This window comes from Cygnus olor, chromosome 23 (assembly GCF_009769625.2).
Source record: "Cygnus olor isolate bCygOlo1 chromosome 23, bCygOlo1.pri.v2, whole genome shotgun sequence".
Lineage (NCBI taxonomy): Eukaryota > Metazoa > Chordata > Aves > Anseriformes > Anatidae > Cygnus > Cygnus olor.
In genome coordinates, this window is record NC_049191.1 from 2637297 (window position 1) to 2661410 (window position 24114).

Below are 24114 nucleotides of genomic sequence, written 5' to 3' on the forward strand. Positions count from 1 at the left end.
TCTCGGAACCAAGTTTTATTGCCGACATGCAGGAGGAGTTTGGATGCAGTACAAAAATAACGTCTTTATACAAACTTTTTTTTCCTTTTTTTTCTTTTTTTTTTTTCCTTTTTTCCTTACAATAGGAACCTTTTCTACAGCGTGTCACGCACCGCTCCCCCCGGCACCGCTCATGCCCCCCATGCACGACCCCCCCCCCCCCCCAAATTTTCCAGTTCGCTTTAACCCAAGCGCGATTCACCGTGCGGGAGCGCTCAGCACCGCGCAGCCTCGCAGAGTCCCCAGAATATTGCTTTATCTTCGGGAAACAGAAGAGAAAAGAGGTGGGGGGAGAGACGGGGAGGGGAAAAAATCGGACAGAGCCTGCGCAACTGGGGCCGGGGGGGGGGCCCTGCTGGTGGCACGGGGTGGGGGGGGGGGGCGAGGGACGGGTCGACCATCCTTGCAATAAATAAGGCTACGACTTGAAGCTACTGGCTCAGCTGGCTGGGGTTGGCGCAACCGTTCCGGTCTGTGTTAGTGTTCACAAGTCACCTGCCTGCTCTGCCAGGGTGCTTGGGCGAGGGGGAGGCAGGAGGTAATGCCCGGTGCTGCCCCGAGTTTGGGTCAAGCCCTGTGGCCGTGAGCGGGGTCCCCTCACGGAGAGCCACGGCCTTGGAGGGGAAGGGTGCAGGCGGGGAGCCTGCCTGGGGCAAGGGAAGGCAACAACACGCTACGCTGCTCGCTCCCTGCAGGGCAAGGGCAGCGGGGACAGCCCCCAGGGCTTTGGGAGCAGTGCCAGCCCCAAAAGGGAGCCAGCACCTACAGCCAAAGGCCACAGAAGCCCCCCTGCCCCTGCTCGCCCCTTTTCCCTGGTGCCAAAAGGGACCCACGGGGACAGGGGGAGGCAGCCGGAGCGCCCCGCGCCGAGCAGGAGGCCCCGGGGGGCACCAGGAGCTGCAGGAGCGCCGTGCGAGAACGGGTCATCTGGCAAGACAGGCATCCAGTTCACAGAGTGAGGCTCAGAAACGACCGCTCCCGTTCTCAGCACGGCCCTGGGTGACCACCCGGGGCGTCCTTCTCCAGCCTCGGCACCACGCGGGGCGGTGGCGGGGCCGGGTGGCAAGATAAGCGAGGGAACAAATACAGTAGAGACTTCAGCCAGCCCCTTGCTAACTCTAGGCGGATTATTTTGGGAAGCTTTTTCACATTGTAACTCATATATTATATCTGTACCACAACTGAAGTGTGAAAAATGCTAAAATCAGAATTAATGCAATTTTAACTGCACCTTAGGTAAGCTACTGAAAAAAAAAAATAAGATTAAATCATATATTCTTACGGAACTAAAAGAATCAGTGAAAGGGAGGAAAGAGGTCAAAGGCCAAGCCGGGCCAAGTTCTGCACAACCTCTGAATGACTGCAGACACGATTTGGGCTTTGCAGCCATCGCCTGCAAGGACGAGTCCCGTCCCGCGCCGCGGGTCACGCCGGGTGACAACGCGCCGCCCGGGGTGCTGCAGCCCTCACAAGGCCACCGAGCGTGAGGCTGCACCAGAGCAGGCGGCACGGGCAGACCAACAAAAGGGTTGATGCAGATGAAAGGAAGTGGGAGGCTTCAAGAAATCCTTGCTTTCAAGAAACCCGGATAAATCTAAGCTTATTCAAACCATACGGAGCGAACGCCGTCAGCCGGCTCTCCATGCTACACAGCCGCAACTCTTGTGCCAGCAAGCCAGCTTCACCCTTGGTAGTCTTCTCCTTTCCCCCAGGCTTTGCTCGATCCAGAGAACAGCATGGTTAAAAAGACAAGAGAGGTAGATTACAGTCATGATTAAAAGCAGATTAGTCATCTAGGCTTCGATTTAAAAAACAGATTCCAGAAGATGCCAAGAGGCTGCTGCTTCCAAAACTAGCTTTTGAAAAAAAGTCTTCTCCCTCCAGAGCGATTCGTGCCCCCGAACAGAGCTCAGAAGAATTGCTACATTATTCTCCATCGCGGGACACCGGTATTGCTGTTGAGCTGTGGTAGGCGACGTGAAAGGCGGGCTGCAGGGCGGCGCTTGTGCTCTCGGAGGCGTGGGCAGCTACTTCCGAAGGTACCTCTGCGCCAGGATCGCCGCGTCCAGCGGGTTCATGGGCTGGGCGTCGTGGCCCAGGCGGCGCACGGGGGGGATGTTCCCAAACTGCCGCTTCTGCAGGAAGCTCTTGGCCTCGTGCAAGGTGTTCTTCTCCTCCGCCAGGAGCAGCTGCTGCCTCATGTAGTTCTCGAACTCGTACTGCGAGCACTCCTCCGTCACCTTCACCTGCGGGAGAGCCGCCTCGTCAGAGCCACGGCCAGGAGCAGCCCTCCTGACAAGCAGCCCCTCTGCCACTGCCTCCGACTGGCCTGAGCCACGGGAGGACAACGAGCTGAGGATAACGAGCTGAGGATAACGAGCTGGCGAGGTCACAGGCCACCGCTTCCAACAGGACAAACGTCAGCAAGAGAGCAGGATGCAGAACACAGCAGGGAGCCTGAGCCAGCACCGCTCCCCCTGCCCCAGCCCCCAGCCGCACACAAGCAGACACCGCTCGAGGAGAGCTCCCGGGGCCAGCGAGCTCGCTGCCGTGCAGCTCGGCAGGCAGGAGGCCACGAGGGATGGGCATTCTTTGAGTAAATGTGGCACAGGGATGTGGAAAAGCAGTTTGGGTGTGCAGGTGCTGAGGGCTGCTAGGCCAGCAGGAGATGCAGCCCAGGGAAGCGCGGCGAGCACCGCCAGCCCAAACGAAGCACCGCCACAAAGCCGCAGCCCCAGCACCGGGGGTGGCCCTCCCGCACCTACCTCCTGGGGGTTTTCAGGGTTAGCCACTTGGTCGTCGATGTCTGGCACCACCTGCAAGGGGCCGCTCAGCGAGGACATGGACTGCCTGCGGGGAGAGCGCTGCGTTAGGAGCTCCGCACGAAATCACGTCGTCATCCCCAGAGTCTTGCTTTTTGTTTTTAAACAGGATGCGGAGCTAACATAGGTGGGAGAGAAAGCAGCCACAGCTCCAAAAATCACAGCCTTCACAGCCGGCCCAGCAGGCAGCACAAGAACTCGGCCTGAGCGCACAGTGCGCCACAGACAGGAGGTCACGGGGCTGATGAGAGGGCTGCATAGATCACACGCTGCCAGGATGCAGTTCTGCTGGGGTGTGCTACCGAAATCTCACCCCAGCTGTTGGATCTTGCCAGTCCTGGCATGAGATTTACCCTTAAAAGGCGTCTCCACCCTGCAACTGCAGCACACCCCTCTGTGTTAGGGTCTCCGGGCCCTTCCCCTCTAGAGATCTCATGCCTGATTTTATTTAAGAGTGTAAGCCTAATTACAAGCTTGCAGGAAGTGTCTGCATTTGGCCTCACGTGTACGTACAGCTATGATATTCTTGACTTTACTCAAGAAGTCTTTTAGACTTTAGTCTTTAGACTTTAGTCTTTGAAGTCTTTTAGACTTTTAAAGTCAAATCTGGGGCAAGGGAGGGAAAGGAGCAGCGAAGGCCTCTCTGTACCCAGCACTGTTTCACAATTTTATTGTTTTACAGAATGCAACCCTTGTGGCAGTGGTAAGCATCTGCACCGACCGTGCTGGCTGTGTCCCCCGCGGACACCAGTGGTTCAGACACAGGATTTTAGACTTTCTGCAGTTCTCACAGATCACCCTCTGGTGTCCTGTGCCTGGCAGCAGCCTGCTGACCACGGCTGCACTAACACAGCTCGAGGCTGGAGATGCCACGCTCCTGCCTCGCTCCTATCGAACGTACCACGATGCTATGATGGAGCTGAGAGAATCCAGCACTTCAGACGCTGTCAGACGCTGCTGTGGATCCAGGACCAGCAGTTTTCGGATCAAGCACACAGTGTTTTCTGAGACCCGCCCATCCCTGGGAGAGAGAACGCACAGGTGAGGCCACGTCTCCGAGGTGGGCAGTCGGCAGCAGGATGCACAAGCAGGGAGCAGGGGTCAGGAAGCACAGGAGCCACTACTGCTCTGACCCCAGGAATCACCACGAGGCTGATTCCCTGGCCGAGGACAGGCTGTACTCACTCGGGGATGGTGTACTCGGCAGCCTTGATTTTGCGGAAGAGCTCCTGAGGTATGCTGTCGTAGAAGGGGAACTGGCCATAGAGCATGGTGAAGAGCACCACGCCCAGCGCCCACATGTCACTGGGTTTTCCACGGTACGGCCGACCTGCAGGGCGGGAGGAGACAAAAGCATTAAGATAGGAAGAGACAAAAGCAACAGGAATTACAGTCCTGCCAGCCCCTGCAGCCCACCGCCAGAGGTAAAAGCTCTGAAGCAACCTCTGCGTGTGTTCCTCTTTTCTAAGCACTGGTCAAAATGCTCGAGCCTTCCTACGGGAGGCCACCGAGAACCTCTTGTAAAGGTGCCTCTGTCACAAATTAGCAAACCAGTGGTCCCCACAGAGCTGTCATCCTGTCTCTACAGAGGATGCTTTCCTTGCTGAACGGCTAGGACGTGATCTGATAGCATCAGGTGAACAGAAGCACACAGTGCGGGAGCTCACACGACAGCCCACATCTGCCCCACAGAGGTACAGCTAAACCCAGGGAGCAGCCTTGCAGGGCTGCCTCTCAGAAATGCATCCATTCAGTAACCGGCAGCACAATGAGGAGCTCAAGTTTCTCGGAAGGTTCCTTCTGTTGTAGCTCTGCCTTCAGACACCTGCTTCGCCCCCTTCTCCATCCCCGGCAGACTGTCACCACCTTGAACGTTGCAGGCTCCACAGACCCACCCTGCTGTGAGTCCAGGCCAGGGGAGAAGAGAACGTAGGGCTGGCAGGCACGAAGCAGGGCAGGCAGGGAGGAAAGCCCCAAAAGAACAAGTGCTCCTCCGGCAAGGAGCGGCCTGATGCTCACACCAACGCCACCACACTGCCGGCGGGGGGGATTTAGGTGGAGGGGAAGATTTAGGGCCTCGAGATGGCACTGGGCCTTCAGGATGGATCCCGAGAGGTGGCTGCAGGATCCAGCTGCGAAGGCGAGAGCCTCCCCGCAGAGGTTTTCCTGAGAGCTGCTGCGGGCCCAGCAGGCCCTGGGAGCCACTTGGTGGAAGCGCTGCTCGTCCCTTCAGTGGCTCCATAAATCAGCCAACAGCAGCTCGCACGAGGGTCAGAACTGAAACTCCACGGCTGTACCACGGCACAGGATCGAGGGAATGACTTCCTCTGACTCACACGGTGAGTCACCGCTGCAGCATTTGTTATTTGTACTAATTATTCTTTGCTTTATATGCTCAAAAAAAAGGCACCTCTCCCTCCTCCTCCAGCTTTTCCTGCTGTGACATTTCAGCAGCCACAAAACGCGAGCCACCTCTTAGCAGAAGACAGCTTCTCCCAGAGACTACAACAATGATCAATTCACCAGGCTTTTTAGGTTCCTCTCGCACAGGAGCATTAGCGATGCAGACAGAGGGATGCTCAGAGTCTGCAGATGGTGGCGAAGCCTGAGCTGTCCTCAAGTAACTTTTCTTTCTGCCTCCGGAGGGGAGCTGCAGACTGAGCCACTTTGGAAAAGCAGTTTCAAGAGCACAGGAAGGGCTGTGTGTGGGGACACCGGAGCTGGAGCACAGAGCGACTGCACCTGAAGGTGAGGAGTCCAGGCAGTGCTGCTGCAAGGCACTGTCCTGTATGTGAGGCTGGGTCTCGGACAGCCTCAGCTGTCAGAGAAGTGAGTAAAAGCGGTGTGCTCAGCACCTTGTGGCACTGTGGCACACAGAGAGGCCGTTCAATGCACCACCAGGGGCTGTCGGAAGCAGCTGGGTGCCTGCAGCCCAGCCCAGCACCCCGAGCCAGCAGGAAGGAGCAGCTCCACGCCACCTTCACCAGACAGCAGCTAGCTGAGCCCCAGCCGCTCCACGCTCCTGCAGAGCAGTTGGCTCCTGTCATCCATCTGGTCATGGGGGCCTCAGGATATCCTGCAGAACAGGAAAGGCCTGCAAAAAACACGCGTTCCACGTCCCCGCCTGCCTCTGCCTCCCTTCCTGGCTTAGTCCTGCCCAGGAGGGAAGCAGCCTCAGACCTGCCTGAGAGACCACGACGAAGAGCTCAGCTGCGTTTATCGCCACCGCCTGTAAACCTGACAACAAACTGGGGTGAGTCTGCTGGCTCTCACAAAGAGAGCAGAAAGGACTAGCTCCCTCTGAGGGTGTTTCTGAGATACAAAAGCTTGGGAGACCAGAGACCAGTAAGGAACGACCCAAATCTTCTGCAGAGGAGTTCTCGGTGTTCTAACAGCATCCTCACGCACACGAGCGGCACAGAAGGCTGGCAGGGGTTCTGGATTTCACACTAGCCATGAGCACACCATCAAGGGGTGCTGCCCAACATACTGCAGGCTTGTACAGAGAACAGTTGGTGCTGGTGACCTACTGGCCAGCTTTGGGCAGTTTACCATCATCCCAACACAAGCTTGACCCTGCCAATGGATAACCCTTGGCAGATGGGATGTGTTAGCGGTCATCTTGGGCTGCACCCTGCAGTTCAGCTCCAGCTCAAAGGAATTATCTGTGCTCAACAGAATGGCTCCATGACATGAGTTAATGCTTAGTAACTGGAGTCTGCACGGAGAGATGCTTCAAATGCACAGCCCGAACTGTAAATGCACCCTCTAACACTCTAGTCCAGCTCACCAGAGAGCAAAACCACTGCCTGCTCAGCTACTGCCAGCACAAAAGCTAGCACAGCAGCAGACCGCAGGGAAGAGAAACCTACTGAAGCAACTAAACAGACAGAAACCCCATCTGTTTCTGAAAGTCCCTGCACTGCAAACAGTTAGAAGGGTGGAGAACCTTAGGAAAAGCTGCTTTCTGCTAGACATCTGCTTTAGGCCTCTGCTGGAGACAAGGTGCAGGCCAAACACACCGCTAGGCTTGCCTGGCATGATCACTCCTCTGTTTTTTTAGCAACTCCTCTCAGTCAGCCCAGAAGCTGCCCCGAGGGTCAGCAGTTCCCTTCAGGAAACAAGTAGCTGCTGCTACAACTGCTCCTTGGGCTGCACTGCCTGCAATAAACTGACCTTACAGGGGTTTGAGACAATTGGCTTAGTCCTAGGGATTTACCTGCAGCTCAGGCGAAGCCTCAGGAATAAAATTCAGATGTGGGAAATGGAACATCTTGTTTGCAGTCAGACTTATTTAGGAACAGGCAAGGAGCTTTTAATTAGCTTTGAAGTTCAGACTAACCTTAAGACAAGGTACACTCACACTTTCCCTTGATACTTGAAAAAATAGATCAAGTCTCATAATCGGGACCTAATTACGGGGATCTCAAAAGGTGGGTTACACGTGGGAGCAGAATTAGGTAGTTTTCATTTAATGTTAAGAGCCACGAATGAAAGTGAAGCTAACGTTAAAAGCAGGGGCTGTGAATTCCCACCAAGGAGCAAAGGGGATGCCTACCACTGAGCACATCTGGGCTGATGTAGGCAGGGCTCCCTCGCTGGTCCTTCAGCAGGTCATCTTCGCTCACTAGGTGCTTCCCAAGGCAGAAATTCGTTATGGTTATTCGATGAGTCCTGGGGAGAATCAGAAGGCATCAGTGAACAAGAAGCATTGGGCCACGAGCCAAACAGCACAAACAGAGGAAGCTGACACCAAAACAGAGATGTCTACGGGGAAAAGATGAGCGGAGTTGCAAGATCAACACCATCCTGACAGGGAGAGATTCTACACCCGTCAGCACAGCTTGCAAGGCTCTTACAGAGAGAACAAGAAAATCCGTGTTACAGCTATGGACACAACCTACATCCAGCCTTAGTGGCACACGGTGACACCTTGCAGCCACACGACCACCTCCCAGGACCAGCCTGACAGCACCCTGCAGGGATCAGCAGCACCAGGACCTGCACTTACGTGCTTGCTGACCACTGTAGGGCATGAACGTTAAGAAAGTAAAACCCTATTTTAAAAGCTGATTCTCCTCTACTTTTCCCCAACCACCTTGCATCTCCTTCCCACGTCTTCTGGAAGCTGAGGGAAAATACCCTACAGGAAGGGCTGCCCTAGGCAAGCCCTACTGTGCACTGCTTGCTTAAGCATCTTCAGTGGGTGACCACAGGACATGATCGGGTTCGGTGTGACCACTTGCACATTGCCCAACAACCCCACCGCAAGAGTCCCACGGCAGTGTTACCTGTCTCCAGGACTGCTCTTCACAAAAGAGGGAAGATCTAATCAACATCAAAAAGCCTCCTACACTGAAGCACTTCAGAAAAGGTGAGAACAGCGGGCACATGCAATTTCTGTATTGACACCCCTACTTCCCTACGGCATCACCAGCTCCAATTAACGATATTTTTAAGGCAAAGTGAGCCCGTTACAGAATTACTACCACATTAAATCTTCCCTGTCACTCAGGTAATTTGGCTCTTGACATACAGCTTACAGGACTGAGCAGAAAAACACTGCCTAGAAGACTTCTATACTCTTGAAAAATATTACACAATAAAAGCCTGAAAGCACGAATTAAGTCAGTCAAAATAATCAAGAAATGTTTCCAGCGAGTCTCACAGACAAGTGAAATAAAACCAAGCGTGGGCTGGCAACGGAGAGTTGATTATTAAGACAGACTCGTGCTTAAGAAGTGTTAGCTTCAACTGTCAGGAGACTTCCCTGGTTGAATAGCAATTTGTGGGATTTGTTAGAGACTTACAAGACGAAGTGTTCTAAAGGACGCTCGAACGTTTGGGGTTGCTTGGTTTTATTTAGTCCCTGAGATTTGATTTAACCTGTAGTCATCCAGCTACTGCGCTGACTACATGGAAGCCTGACCTTGTTGTGAGGCTTCACCACGTGCAGCTGGCAGGGGGCAGCGTCCGAGGGACTTTCGTTAGCCCAGGAGCCTAATGAGGGCCTCGGAGAGTGACACACAACTAACTTCGCTCCCCAGCCAACAGAGAAGACCTGGTGCTCTTTTGTGAGCACGTCTGGAATGGAACAAACACTTCTGATCAGTCCAGATGACTGGTCCTCTCCATGGTAATCTGTTCTTAAGCCTCACCCACCCTTTCAAATGACTCACTGCTTCAGAGGCTGCAGTTGTTCCTCACCAGAGCTGATGGTCTTACGAGTAAAAAGCCAAAACATAACACACAGTGCAAAGAACGACTTTGGCAAGTACGGTCAGAGCTTCAAATACCTTCCCTTTCTTGCTAGTGGGGCCCTGTGCGTGCAGCTCTAGCTGTAGGTATCTCCACTGCACACTTTGCCCAGAAAAGGAGGGAAGCTCTGGGTGGATCCTTTAAAGAAGCAACCTTTACCTGCCTCTTCCTAGCAAGGAGGAATCAAACAAGCAAGCAGAAGATATTGATCTTAAAATCGCTATATAAAAAAATCTCTAAACAATTCACAGGCTTCCCTGAAAACTACTGGCTGTTACATGCGTGTGTTGGGGGTGGGGGGACACCAAGGAGTTCAACCTCAAGAGGCAAAAATCTGTTTGCTTTCAAACAGTATTAGGGAAGAGGAAAAAAAAAAGCAAGAGCAAGCTGTGACCACGGTGAACCTGCGTGCTTTGTGCAGACTCCGGAAGCCTGCAGACCTAAAGCCTTCCAATTTTTTATTCATTCCACAGAAAACCAGACAGAGTGTGAAAAGACAATGAATTCCGCTCATTCTTAAGGCTAGTGCAAAATATTTAGCCAGTAATGTAATACTGAAGAATACAGCAAAATATCCGAGCTGGAACTAGCGTGCCAACTAAACACATAAATCAAGGCAAGTGAAAACTCCAAGGAGCCACCAGGCAAAGCGTACACTGCCCCCAGCTGCCTCTCACTTGGGCTGAGGCCATGCCCCACTGACGCTGCTCGTTCTGCTCCAGGAGGGCTGCTCCCTCCGGTGCCTGCACAGCATCCAAGACTTTGGATATTACTGCTTTATAAACTGGGGCTTGCAGCAAAGCAGCTAATGGCATCAAGGAAGCTATTTCAAGCACAAACACAGACAGAAGAGCTTTTGTTTAGATAAGTAAATATTTTACTGCTAGCAAAAACACAGCAGTGTAGCAGTCAAAGATTTAACACTGCTGTGATTATGGTGCAGACTGCAGCGCTGGGAGTTCCTTTAGCGCGATGGAAAGCGAGTTACGTGAACAGAACTACATCTCAGTTCCTTCTTTTTTGTAAGAAGCATTTCTCTTACAGGTTTCTGAATTACTAGAAAATGTAGTTTTCAGAAGTTGGAGTCCAACAGAAAGTGCTGACATGATGTCAGCGAGCGTGGTGGAAGAGTGAACTATTTAAGTTGGGCTCAATTCATTTTTGGAAATTAGCCCATAAACTCTGAACTGGATTTGTATTTTTGTGCAGCTCGTTTCCACGTCCCCCAGCCTTCTCACACAAGAGCGCTCTCAATGATTGCTGCCTTCAGTTGTGTTCCTAATAAAGCATCTACTTCAGGGAAAAAGCATAAAAGAACTGCCCGAACAGCAGCTCTCCTGCAGACTTACCTTTTGTTTAGCACCATGTTTCCTAGTTTCAAGTCTCTGTGCACAATATTTTTCTGTAAAATACGTAATAGTAAAACATGAGCAAAGGCATAATTGTCTAAATTCAATGCTCAGACCAAAGCACTAAGCATCTTTTGAAATTACGTTGTCTTCATTCTCAGACTAAAACAAAACAGGTGGGAACCACCCATCTCCTTAGGTAGTTTGCTTCCTTCTAGATATAAATTAAGAAAGGCAGAGCTGATTCTCACATACAGAAGGAACACTGAATGGTGACTATGTTAAATTAACTACAGTACTTGAAGACACTGGCTTTTGGGTTGAAAAGCAGGGGGGAAAAAAAATGATAATGCCCACAGTCCTACGCCTAACACGAGGGGACACCTCAAAATAACCCAGATTAAGGTTTTTAGTCTGGTTGCGTTCTGGGTACTCTGTGCGCTTCATTTTCAGTTCTGCTCAAAGGACAGACCAAGCAAATTCGCTCCTTTGGACATCCGGACAGACCTGAATGAAACCAAAAGGCCAGAAACTTAAGTGCCCGGGCTCAGTATGACCTCAGTAACGATCATTTTACCAAACGATATATAATTCATTGCTCTGCCGAGGAAGGGTGGAAGCCCCTTTTTACAGGGTAAGAAGTCAGACATCAGCAGAATCTATTTTTGTTCCAGTAGCTCCTAGTTCATCGATCTCAAACTTGCAGCTTGAGGTTTTGATCTCACAAATCAATTCTTACATTGAGATTTATTTTGCTTCGAAAGGAAATAGCTTGGAGTGTTTCCTGCATCTGATTAACCTCTGCTCTCCTAATCTTCAGCGACCACTTTGAGGTTAATAACACTGTAGTTCACCTGATCTGCACCGAGTCCAGCTGGCCCCTCTCCACAGTCAACAAATGCTGCGTTATCATCGAGAAACTCGAGGGGAGGGGAAGGGAACGCTCTTTTATGGCTCGGGGCACGAGGTCTTACGCAGAACACCTATTGGGAAATGGCTGGAACACCCATCCTTCATAACCTTTCCACTGCCTGCACAAGGAAGCTTTAAAACATCTCATTCTAACAGGAGAAGACCAAGCCCTCCAGCACAGAAAGGGACAACGAAGACCTTACCTTATGTAATGCTTCTACCACTCGTACCACATCATAAAATATCACAACCGTCTCTCGCTCACTGAGCCTCTTCTCTTTAATGACATAATGCTGCAGATTGATCAGATCTGCCGTTTTGTCACTGAAATCATGAGCACAGAGACAGTCTAACACAAGACAAATGCGCTTCTTCATTTTTCTGACCATTCTATTGGCTTCTAAATCTTCTATAATTTCGCAAGCTCGGTCCTACAGGGAGGAAAAAAGAAGAGCAATAGTTCAGGGAAGCTATCTGGACATACTCACTGACACAGAGAGCGCTAGAAAATAAATGCACGTTGATCTCAAAGTAAGCGAATGCAATTATAGGCCTTGATCTTTGTCCCGAGTGGGGATTTCAGAAAGAAGATGCATGATCTGTACTTAAAGAAGCCAGAGGAAGTAAATGCCATTTGTTTACGTGTGTATATCAGTACTGATGCTGAAACATGCACCTTTAGATAAAGCCTAAAAAGCTCTGCAGTGGTACAGACTGAATACTAGGGATCAAAGACATCAATAATCAGAAAAATAGCAATCTCAGGACAAAAGCAGCAGTTCTTTCATAACATTAAACAGGACACAACTGACTCGGGCTTGGTTTACTTAAGATATAGCACAGATGGCCTCGAGTGAAATGTCTGTTGACAAAATTTAACCAGCAAGCAAAGCAACTCCGACATCCAAACTGGTAATTCGTACCAGTCCCTCGTACCCATAAACAGTTCTCAGGGTGTTAACAGCATCACAATTCACTGGAGATGCTGATCAGCACATTTACTAGTTTGTTTTAACATGCTGAAGCAGTTTCTTGGCAACTTGTTCCTCCTTACAAGTCATCATTAACCAGCAGAGAGACCGGAAAGCACAACATCAGTTCTAAAGGTGCTCTACGAGCACAAATTAATTCGCCAGTAAAGCAGCTATTTTCCTCCCTGAGAAGCAGGGAGGCAGCCTATAAACGGCCATTACACAAGGCTTAAAAGGCCTCAGGTGCAATATCACAGGAGTCACTGTCAAACAACAAGTATCAAAGGGTGTGCTACGGTGTGCCTGCCCCATCTTTCACTGTTCTCACGCTCCCCAAATCCCAAACCCCGTTACATCACAAGGCCCTGCCACAAACTTGCTTGTTTGAAGCAGCGTTGATTAATCTCAGCGGTGTGCTGCTAATTCTGTATGCACAAGAACGGGGTCAGCATGAACCGTACATTAAACAAAAGCAGCTGTAGCCAACAGCACTTCCTGGCATTCCCCCAACCTGCACGGTGACCAGCTGTACCTGGAAGAGCCCGTGATGATGAACCACTCCTTCCTGATTGTGGAGCAGGGAAAGGAGAGAATACTCTGTGTGCAGCAGCATCTTGCCCTGTCGTTCCTCCTGCGTTTCTATTCCTTTATCACCCCTTTCTTCTAAAGTGAGAATCTTCGGGAAAAGGGAAAAGACCTTTACAACTCCCAGAAAAACCCAAATGCCCCCAGAGCTCTCACATTTCAGGCATTCACACGTGTATTTAACAGTTGGGTGTAATTACTCTTATTCGTACACTTGCCACAAACCTGTCTGAACTAAGAGCTGTGCAGAATGCACAGCATGAGTTTGATTAACACAGGAAAGCAGCTCAGGCGGTTTTTGCAAATACCCCAAGTGACCTTCCCTGCTGGAGCCACCGCTACCTCAGGTACCGTGGTGGAGACCTGAAGGCTCCAGGACAGCCCCAGGAGAACAGCAGCCACAGCGGCCTCGTCTCAGAGCCAATCTCCACACCAGATCAGTGGTGCCTGGCAGGGCTGCCCTGCTGAGGGGAAGTTCCAGCAGCCATTTCCCTCAGTTCAGCCTGCACCAGACACTGCTGCAAGCGCTTCGCTGTGAGGGCAAAAGTTAGAGAGCTCTGAAGATGTGGAACCCCTGCGTTTTGCTTACCTTTAGCTGATAGAAGTCATCTGTCCCATCCTTTCTTGCCAAACACTGAACAATACTTGGCACAGGGGAGTTACCTAAACGTGGACCTAACAGCACAAAGCAAAAACAGACTTGTTTTCCTTTAAGCAGAAATGACTAATTCGGGATTACATCAGTATTCAAGTGTCACGCAGTTTACATTAGCTTAAGTCAAGTTCCTTTTTTTTTCTGGAGACTGTCTTTCCGCAAAGCGCGATCTAAAGAAAAAAGTGGTACTGAGCTATGAACCCTTTTTGGGCAATGTTTCAGGTTCTTCACTAGAAAACCATTTAACAAAGAACCCCACACGCAGCACAGCTGTATTTAGAAGTTCAAATTTCTGCATGCCTGAACCACACAGCTTTTACCTTTACTAGCAACACCCACGGCAACTACTGGTAGCGCCTCCGAGCCTCACTGCCACCTCTGCAGGGACTGCTCGGGTGCAGAGATAACTCCAAATTTCAGGTTAACGTACAGTCTCCCCTCTTCAGTTTAAATCTACTTCTGATTGATTAACCATTGGTTTCCACTGGGAAGTCCATCATGTTAAAGTCCATCAAGTTTTTAGCACTTTATGCGACTTGTTCCAAACTAACAACTTTTCTAGCAACTCTTAAAAGCCAGCAGAGTGGCCTTGCCCGGGCACACATCCATTATAATAGCCATTACTGCATTACTTAGCTGTCTACATGCTGATTTGACAGAATATTCCAGGCAAAATGGGTTAAACACATCCCTAGAACTCTAACCGAAAAGCCTCTGAATTTGCTTTTTTATCAAAGTTTAAGAATGTAGTTAAAAAAAAAAGTAAAAGTAAAAGCAAGGGTTCACATTTATCTGAAAGGACATGCCCGCCTTGCTGCATTAGCATTACAAATCTCTTTAGTTTGACCAGCTGCAAGGGTTGCTGCTCTGTTACACCATGGGAATTGCTCTGGTATAAGGTGCTAAGTTACACACCTGCTTTTCCCTTTATTTTCAGTTTTGCAATCAGCAGCTCTCTATCTTGAAAACTAAAGAGGAAGAAAACCCTCCCTGCTTACCTAGAATAAAAGGGCCCGCTCTCTTGGCATTATTTCCAGAAATCCCTGTACAAAGAGCTTTTGCCTTAGTGGATGTTTCCCCAGCTCCTCTGTCTGATGCTCGCCGCTTCATCCTCGGCTCTTGAAAGAGAGAGAAGATCACATTTTGGTGAGCAACTGTGTTAGTTTCCTCATACTATCCCTTATTTCATACAGGAAGGCTTTCACTTACTGATGCACTTGTCTCTGCCTACTCGTGCTTCTGTGGAAAAAAAACACAACTACGGCTCATTTATTGATAGCCCAGTTGTGGGCTGGAGGCTTAATGCATTTTGAAGGTATAAATCAGGCTCATTATTCAAAGCAACGTTTCCTAGAACAGTTGTTTGAGAGACATAGTGGGAACAAGTCAAAATAATTAGAGCTTGTTTTACAGCAAAAACAAGTTTGCACATTAACATATTTCAAAAAAAAACCTCTGAAAGCAGATGCCTAAGTTATCCTTTTGCATGGGTGCCTACTTCTGATTCAGCCTATGGGCTTGTGCAGATCCATTCAGAGAACTCCCCTGCAGCCAGCTCACCAAGCACCCCAGAGGTTCAAGTCTATTCCTCGAGCAGCCACGAGCACACGACATTGCAGCTGACCTTAAAAATGAACGATATCTTTCACCATTTCCAGCAAGGGCACGGAAAACCAACACACACTAGTTACCGTGAAATTCATTTAATTTAACAATGATTTTTTCAAAAAGGCACTTTTAGTCTTGGAATAAGTCCTCCCTCTTTGTACCTCGTTAGGCTCTAAGCTTTTTATTGCCTCCTCCATCCATCTCCATGCCATACAACTGGACTGAGCAGAACACCTGAAATCTGAGTCTGACATGGGGAACATTGCCTCGCTGCAGCCTCCTCACGCAGGAAGGATGCTCTGTTCAGCTTACAGCCCTGCTACCTGCCTTTAATTGATATTCTAATGAAGGGAAACGCTGCGGTGTCAGCACGTGGGCTCTCTGGCACTACCAGTGGCACACAACAATTCAACCTAACAGATGAGAATCTCAAACTTTGCATCACAGTACCCAAGGCCCATTCATACCACCACAGCTCTCGAGCACAAACAACCAGAAGTCACCAACTTCTGCTTATTCTGGCAGAGCAGAAAATCCGATTTCCAACATGAATATTGGGCTACTCAAAAATCTAAAGAGAATCTGAGGTGGCAGTGGAAAACCGATACCTACAGGGCCAAATAAATTCAAGCCTCAGTCACTGAATCTTCTCTTCCCCAAAGCAAAGTCCTGTTTTGGCTTAGCAGGAAAAGAACCTCTCACGTTTGCTGCCAAGCAGTCCTTCACATGCAGCATGCTCAAGTGTAAATCAGCTCCATCAAACTGAAGTTGTGTTTCCAATACACTTTCTCCTCACCCTTCTCTCTTGGAAAATAGTTTCAAAGGCTTTCACAAATATCTACACATTAAATGTTCGTGTTCTGACATTTCAAAGGTTGATTTTTTTTCTTCTAAGGGGGCTGGGAGAGAGGAGGAACTAAGCACAGATCCATTTTCTTACTCTGAGCAAGTCAAAACCAAGCCCTGCTGGTCTTCCCTAAGAGGTCACTACAGCAGACCAAGAAAATATTTTGGGTTGTACTTGTTTAAAAAAAAAAAAAAGGTCTCAGAGTTTCAGCAAGTCAGAGACTGATAAATCACCATACTTTGAACAAGGCTGGGACACTCACCCTCTGGCAGCCCCACCCTTTCTGTAGCCACAACAGTGATCTCATTGCATTAATTATCTAGCAGTATCTGTCACCGAGGTCAGAGATAGCAAGAGAGATTAGGCGAGAAGCCTTTCAGCAGGCTGCACAGCCCTGCACTACTGAATTCCACCAAAAGTTCACATCTGGGAAAGAGAAACATTACCAGGCCCAGCTGCTTCAGCATCTCCAGATCCTTGCTTTGTTCCTTCCCCATCCCTGCCCTAACGTTTGGTTGTGCCTTATAAAGCTCTCCGCTCCTCGCAATGCAATCAGCCCTGCTGGAAACTTATGAGTAAGATTTCCACAGGAGAAACCCCACTGCACAGAAACTCTGAGATAATGACCCTTGTGCAATCGGAGCCGGATAGGAATCTCTGGTGCAAACGGCGTTATCGTAAACAAAATGATCTGAGCACTCACGTCGTTCAGCATCAACTGTATCTTGACTCTTCTTCCAAACTAGGTTTTCCAACGTCTCAGGAGACAGGAGTCATCACCTCGGAGAAGGCAGGATGGTCGAGAGGTCGAGGGCTCTGTAACGTGAAACGAGATAGACTTGATGCTGCGCTTCTGGATTATTCCTGATTACAGTAACGTGGTATGCACCCAGACTTCTGCAGCCTGAGACATCTGTGTTTGTTTTGGCTCAGAAAGGGCCCGAAACCTCCTGCTATCACATGAGAGAACGAGAAGGGCTCTGCGAGTTTAGTCACCAAGGAGTCACAGACGCATGGCCCTGCGCAGAGAGGCAAACGCGAGCGTCAACGGCCCCCAGTGACATTTTGTGATGTGACACACATCTGCACAGCACAAACACACACATTCTGCACTCTAACCTCCACCACAGCACACTGGCTTGCCTGCTTTAACCACCTCTCAAGTATATCCATGCTGCCACAACAGAACCTTCATCACGGGACGTAATTTTTAAGTCACGGTAAGACTGATGCTTAAAGCTTGGACTAGAACAGTACAATTTTGGCAAAAGGCAGAGAACACCACATCGAGTCCTACCCTTACAAATCCCCACTGCAAACTGATTCCTTGTTACAGCTTATATTGGACTCTATATAAAAAAACCATCAAGCTAGTGGCACTTGGCGCTGCTTAATGGTTCACCCAGCCCCACTAGAAAGGATCCATTTACAACAGACCCTCCAGAACCGCACTGATCCCCAAAGCTCCGCGTTTAACCCTCAGGTACCGCACACGACGCCCGTTTGATGACCCAGGCTGGCTCACACCCAGTAATCGATCAGACCATCGACGGCAGGCATGTGGGGAACACGTGGGAGCCGGGCTGCCAGCACCAGGAGGCTGGGGGGTGGCGGGACGAGCAGGCTGCACGGCGCCAGCCAGCAGCGCTTTCGGGACGAGCTGTCTGTGCACAGAGCACTTCTGGAGGTTCCCCAGCCCGGCTGCTCTTTATGGACACCCTCCAATTTCAAGCAGCATCCTTGTGGGAGCAGGAGAGGAAACACCAACGTGCGCTCAAGGATGAAGGACGACCCTGCTCGTGCCACCCAGGGCACTTTGCATCCCACCTCCCCGCGTAGCATCCGCTGGGCCTCAAGGCAGCGGGGACAGCGAGGGCAGCAAAACCCCACAGAAAACAAAGGGACTGCCCCGTAGGAGCCAGAGCTGCCTCCAGCTCTGGGCTTCCACGTGAGCGCGCTTCGTGCTGAGCTCCTTTGTGGAAAGAGCAAAGGGAAGTCGGATGCAGGAAGGTCTCGGGACAAAGGGAGGAGAGGCAGGGGCAGGCGCAGCGGAAGGCAGGACGACTGTTCCCTTTTCTGCGCGTTGCGTAACCCTGATTAGAGCAAGGAAATTGGTCAAAAGGCCGCGGACTTCGTTGCGTAAGCCTCCCGCAGCACCGAGGCCATCCACTCGGCACGGGTCTAAAAATAGCGTTTTGAGACAGGGCTTAAGGAAAATACACTGAGCAGCCACAATTGCAAGGCGGGAGGCTCCCTCCCCGCCGGGCCAGCAGGTGCCTTCTACCCACGAACTCATTTCATCTCGACACAAAGCTCTGATTCCAAGGGGCTCCGCTGCTGGAAGCGCTCGCGGCACAAAGCCGGCACTTCTCAGACACAAATAACCGCACTGTGTGCTGGAAGAACAAGCCTGAAGTTAGTTTTAGGCTTAAAATTACTCCGCAGCTGGAAACGGAGACGCCAGCCCCGCAGCAACCCTTGGCACTCGGAGCTGGGAGCAGGACGGGTGCGATGGGGATCCGTCCTGTCCTGACGGCACGCTGGGCCCCTCTTCTCACCCTGCTGCTAGCACGGCCGGGGCAGCAGAGCTTCTCCGGGACGGGTTTACTCACAGCACGCAGGCGAGGGACTGCTGCACCGCACAAGGGTCCCTCCTCCAGCACAACGAGCAGAGAGCGCGAAGAGGCAGCAAGCGGAGCCCCGCACGTGAACCCGCTCGGCTGCAAACTGAGCTCTTCCAAAATTCCGACGTGGTGCAGAGCTCAGGACCGGGAGGGTTCCTGTGGAAGAGGTGGTCAGCCTTCAAAAGGTGAAGAGCACGCCTCTAGCGACCTACAGGCAGCCTCACGAGCCAGGCAGCTGGGGTTTTCCAGCCCTAAAGACTACAAAATCCTCCTTTCAACCTCAGCAAGATCCGTCTCAAGAGAGAGCACCCAACACTGCCGCAGAGCCGGACCGGACGCATTCATCCTTTCAACCGCCACCCGAGGGACGCGGCCGTGGGTACTCGCAGGGTGGGTTCACCGCCCCCTTCCCCCCAAAAAACAAACTGTTCGAACCGAGTCGGGCCGCCCCCGCCCCGCCATCTGCGGCACAAACGGCCTCCCTCGCGCAGACAAGGAGTCTCGCTCAGAAATCCACCGCTTGCTTCTGACACGCCGCATCCGACGCCTCACCGGAGGAGCGGCCGCAGCTCCTTACTGCACCAGCTCTGCCTTTAATGGAATTATTAATCAAATCATTCTGCAGGCCTCGATGCAACGTCTTTTAATTACGTAGCTTAAGGACACGGGCTAATTCCTGAATTACCGCGCGACGTTCCGGTGCCCGGCACAGCAACAAAGGAAAGCGAGAGGAGGCAGCCACCCTTTTCATCCCAGATTAAAGAGCAGGCAGGGCCTGCAGTCCGGCAGCCGCCACTGACAGCAGGAAAAAAAAAAAAAAACAACAACAAAAAAAGCACCTTTGGGGCGTTAACAGGATTACTCAGCACCACAGAAACTAGTTAAGAAACTGGAAGAGCTGACAGAACCTCAGCGACGCTTTCTGGTTTTATCTCACGGGGGACGAAGCAGGTCACTCTGTGGTTACGCTTTCTAGTGCGACGACGTTAGAAAGACAACCCAGGACACGCACACTGCTCTTCTCCAGCCACCGGCGTCCCCCCGGTGTCACCAGCTGTGAATTACCTCTGCTGCCGCCCCTCGAGAAGCTCGCTGCAGACGGGACGAGCTCGCTGTGCCTCACCCAGGCTCCTGCATCCCCCTGTCCTCGCCCAGACAGGGAGACCCCTCCCCAACACGGGGTTTGCCACGGTTTGGTTTTTGGGCAGCCCAACGCTGCACTCGGCGCCGAGCTGGAACGAAGGTCACAATTCATTCGTTTCTGTTTTTAAGTGGCAAATTCCAGCTCATCGGGAGCGATGTTGGACAGGACCTAAACACCCAGATGAGGACTAACATGAAATGAACAAACCCTGGGCTACGGTCTGACAAAGATTAACACGAAGCGAGCAAAACCCGGGCTATGCTCCGACTTCTCAGCGCAGGAACGCGCAGCAGCAACGGGCTCGGACGGCAGCGAGAGCGTGGCCATCGCCTCGCCCTGCCACACACCCTCCCTCGAGACCCCGAGACCTGCTGCTCGGGGAGAGGCAGGGCTGCCCCAGGACAGCTGCCCTGCAAGGTGGAGCACGAACCAGCCCCGACGAAGAGTGGCTGGGAGCTTCTCTGCCTGCACCCAGCGGCGGTCGGATCGGCTTCGCTGTTTCGGTCGCTTTGCTGTACGGGAGCATTAACTTTTACAGACCTACGGCACCAAAAGCTTTGGAAGTTTAAACGGTTCTGCAAAAGAAATATAAATAATTAAAAAAAGAGGGAAAAAAAAAAAAAAAAAGGTCCACCGGATGACTCAGAGAGCCAACAGTGCAACCCGCGTGCGGCGCCGCGAGCCCTTCCAGGAAGGGACGCCTCCTCCAGAAAGAGGAGCCCTGACTCAGAAAGTTCTTGGAAACGCACGGAGACTCACCGAGCTGCTTCCCCGTGCCCCAGCCAGCTCCGAGCGGGACGCCGAGCTGCTCTCCCCGAGCACAGCCACGCTCTCAAGGCGGCACCCCCATCCCCGGACCCTGAGCCCCATGGGGGAGTCGAGGTGGCCGCCAGCGGCCCCCGTGGCACCAGGGGACCCCCACGCACCTTGCTCACTCCAGCTGCTGCCGGTCCGCGACTTTGTAGGGACGAGGCCACCTGCAGGAACCGCACACGGGGGAGGAAATCCCTTCCAGGCCCCCGGGGGAAGCTCCGAAGCGCAGGAATCCAGCGCCCTAACCACGGCACGAGCTGGCAGCTGTGGCAGCGCTGCCTCCAAACCCCTCTGATGCATCAGCACCCCGGCTCGAGGACTCATCCCAACACCGGACTCACGCTGGGAGTTCCCTGCCGGGTTACACAAACACCACCTCCAGCTTAACCCCTTCTCCCCGCAGCACCGGAGAGCCTGGGAGCGAAACCCGCAGCCCTGGGGACGCCCGCGCCGAGCCAAACGGGCGCTGCCCTTAAAATCTGCACCGGGCAGGACCAGGCTGGGGTTTTTGATCCGAGCTGACGTTGCCGTGTGCGTTCAGTGCTCCATAAATCACCGCAGCGGGACCTTCCTCACGCACACACGGATTCTCACCTGACTCAGGCGCGCTGACACTTTTACAGCCAGGTGTGGTCGCTCGGCTCGATAGGGAAACGATACTGGGCTCATCACCGATACTCTGCTCGCCGAGCCCCAGCTTGGTATTAAATAACAGGGACTTCTAAATAATACAAGTTACCCACACGGTTAATTCCTACCCTATTCCTGTCCCTAAGCACCAGTTCCTAGCGCCACGCTAGCGTTGCTCTAGTTTGTATCGCAAAAGCATTTTGATGCACCGCAAGTTAAAAAAAAAAAAAAAAGAAAAAAAAAAGGACAACAGCTAACGAAAGCAGACTATTTCACCCAGAAAATTACAGCAGGAGCACAGCTTCCTCCAGTCCAGCAGGAGCTCAGGCAGGATCCGCAGGATGCCCTTCACCAGGCAGCAGCTGGGTGCCTGCGAGGCGTCCGGAGACGATTCAGCGACATCCCGAGGACAAGCAGCAGCTGGACACGAGGGGGCTTTTAAGTACCGCGGCTGTGTGACCAAACCAGCGGTGCGGATGCCACAAAGAAACAATAAAAGGACGTAGCAGCAGCGCTCCGGCATCAGGGAAACTCTTCCCACATCCGGGCGGCTCAGCCCAGGGGCTGCTCGCTCGCAGCCTGCCCGCGGGAACGCGCCCGCAGCCACCTGCACGAGGCCCTGCTCCCGCACAAATTTCCAACGGTTCCCAGTAACGCCCGGGATCCCCTGCGCCCAGCAGAACTCCTCACCAACAGGCGAGCCCAGCCCCTTCCTGGGAGCGTTTCATTTCTGCTCACTGAAAGCCACGGGCAGCGCGGGGACCATTTGTCACCTGCGGCAGCGGGACGGGCGCACGGGTGCTGTCGCGCGGCAGCGGACACGCGTTTTGGTGACAGAGCTGCCAGGCTGCTTTCAAGAAGCGTTTCTGCAGCAGGAGAAAGTCGCAATTGCATCAAGCGCAAACACAGAGCTCAGGTAACCGGCAAAACCCACGGGCTTTGTGCAGGAACGAGTTCCCTGGAGATTTCACCCCCAGAGTCTGCCGCTGAGAGGGAAGGGAGCAGAAAAACCCCACCTAGCAGCGTACAGAGCTGCGGGATGAAAGAGGGTCTTGGGAACTGCAGTGGTGTTAAAAGCCCCAACTCCACCTCGGCTGAGCTCTTCTCCCCTCACACATGTTCAAAGAGCAGAAAATCAGCAGCTGCTGCCTCCTCCGTCACCCAGCACAACGCAAAAAACCCAAACCCCGAGCCAGGAGGCCATCAGCACCAACAGCTCGGGGTTATGCTGCAGCAAGAAGCACCGTGTGAGCGCTGCTCTGCACATCCAGCCCCTCTGCTGCGCCCCCAGCCAGGGCTGCTGGCGAGGCTTTGCCTGCGATGACAAAAAGCAGCTCACCAGGTCCTGACCGCAGGAACCAGAGAATCATTAGGGTTGGAGAAGCCCTCCAACATCACCTGGTCCAACCGCCCCCTACCACCACCATCACCCACTGACCACGTCCCCAAGCCCCACGTCCAACCTCTCCTTGAACGCCCCCAGGGACGGTGACGCCACCACCTCCCTGGGCAACCCGTCCCAACGCCCGACCGCTCTTTCTGAGGAGAAATGTCTCCTCATTTCCAGCCTGAACCTCCCCTGGCACAACCTGAGGCCATTCCCTCTGGTCCTATCCCTGGTCACCTGTGAGAAGAGGCCGACCCCCAGCCCCCCACACCTCCCTTTCAGGCAGCTGCAGAGAGCAATGAGGTCTGCCCTGAGCCTCCTCTTGTCCAGCCCAAACCCCCCCAGTTCCCTCAGCCGCTCCTCACAGGACTTGTGCTCCAGGCCCTTCACCAGCTTCGTAGCCCTTCTCTGGACACGCTCCAGGGCCTCGATGTCCTTCTTGTGCTGAGGGGCCCAACGAGAGCCGTGCTGGGCAGCGGCACAGACCCCGCTCACTCCCCCAGGCCAGGAGCCCTGGTTGTGGTGGCCAGGACCTCACACGGCACCGGACGGGCCCCGTCCCCAGGGTCCTGCCCCCCCCCACCTCCCTCCCGAGGGGGGGACCCGGGGCCGGGCCCAGCTCCTCAGGGAGACGCCGGCACGCGTTGAACCGGCGGGGGAAGGAGACCCGGAACCGGCGAAACCTCGGGGAGGGCTGCGGGGCACCGAGGGGGACCGGGAGGGGCCCGAAGAGGAAACCGTGACGCCTCCCCCCGCCTCCCGGCCCGTCCCCGCTCCCCCCCCCCCGGCCTTGGGCCGAGCCCCCCGTGACAGACCCGGCCCCGCGGCCTCCGTGGGGCCCTGCCGGCCGCGCTGCCCGGCTGCCGAGCCGCGGGGCCGGTACCACGGGCGGCCGAGCGGTGCCGTGCCCGGCCCTTCCCACACCGCCCCGGGCCGCCCCCGCTCACCCATGGCCCCGGGGCCGCCGCGGCCGCCGCCGCCTCCCGCAGCCGCAGCCCCGCGGCCTCCGCTCGGCGGCCACCTGACAGCGGAAGTGACGCACGGCCCGGCCCGGCCCGGCCCCGCCCCGCGCCGCCATCCCGCCTCCTGGCGGCCGCCACCGAGATGGCGTCCGAGGGGAGGGGGCGGGGCTCAACGGGAAAGGCGGCGGTGATTGGGCGGGCGATGTGAGTGGCAGGTGGGGAAGATGCTGGGGGGGGTGGCTGGAGGGAGGCAGGCTGCGATTGGTTGAGGGCCGACTGCTGATTGGCTGAAGCGCGGTGACTCCCTCAGCCGATTGGCTGCGCTTGCATCAAAGGCTGGCCGGCGAACCGATGGCGGTCACGGGGGAGCTGGGAGCGCGCTGCGATTGGCGGGGGGGCGGGGCTTCCGCGCTGCCGCCCGTTGCCATGGCAACCCCGCGGCCTTAGCGCCCGGCCTGCGCCTACTCCGGGGCCGGGCCCCAGGCGAAGCCCCCGGGGGGCCGAGGCC

General features: G+C 53.4%; 1 protein-coding gene across 1 annotated transcript; it reads right to left on the minus strand.

The window, feature by feature from the left end:
* On the minus strand, positions 1-23722 carry STK40 (serine/threonine kinase 40). Its single transcript, XM_040534941.1, has 12 exons — positions 23592-23722; positions 16750-16862; positions 14590-14709; positions 13526-13611; positions 12884-13027; positions 11584-11811; positions 10469-10521; positions 7420-7535; positions 4047-4191; positions 3763-3882; positions 2805-2889; positions 1-2285 (listed from the first exon to the last, which is right to left on the minus strand). The coding sequence occupies exons 3-12, from the start codon at positions 14699-14701 to the stop codon at positions 2067-2069; spliced, it is 1308 nt and encodes a 435-aa protein (XP_040390875.1). The 5' UTR covers positions 14702-14709; positions 16750-16862; positions 23592-23722; the 3' UTR covers positions 1-2066.
* Positions 23723-24114: the final 392 nt, after the last annotated feature.

Bases quoted from the DNA above. Each gene is read 5' to 3' on its own strand.
- STK40 (XM_040534941.1), bottom strand. From the start codon at position 14,701: ATGAAGCGGCGAGCATCAGACAGAGGAGCTGGGGAAACATCCACTAAG. The intron at 11,812-12,883 runs GTACAGCTGGTC...TCCTCCCTGTAG, and splicing joins ATCATCACGGGCTCTTCCAG to GACCGAGCTTGCGAAATTAT. The intron at 10,522-11,583 runs GTAAGGTCTTCG...CGTATTTTACAG, and splicing joins TGGTAGAAGCATTACATAAG to AAAAATATTGTGCACAGAGA.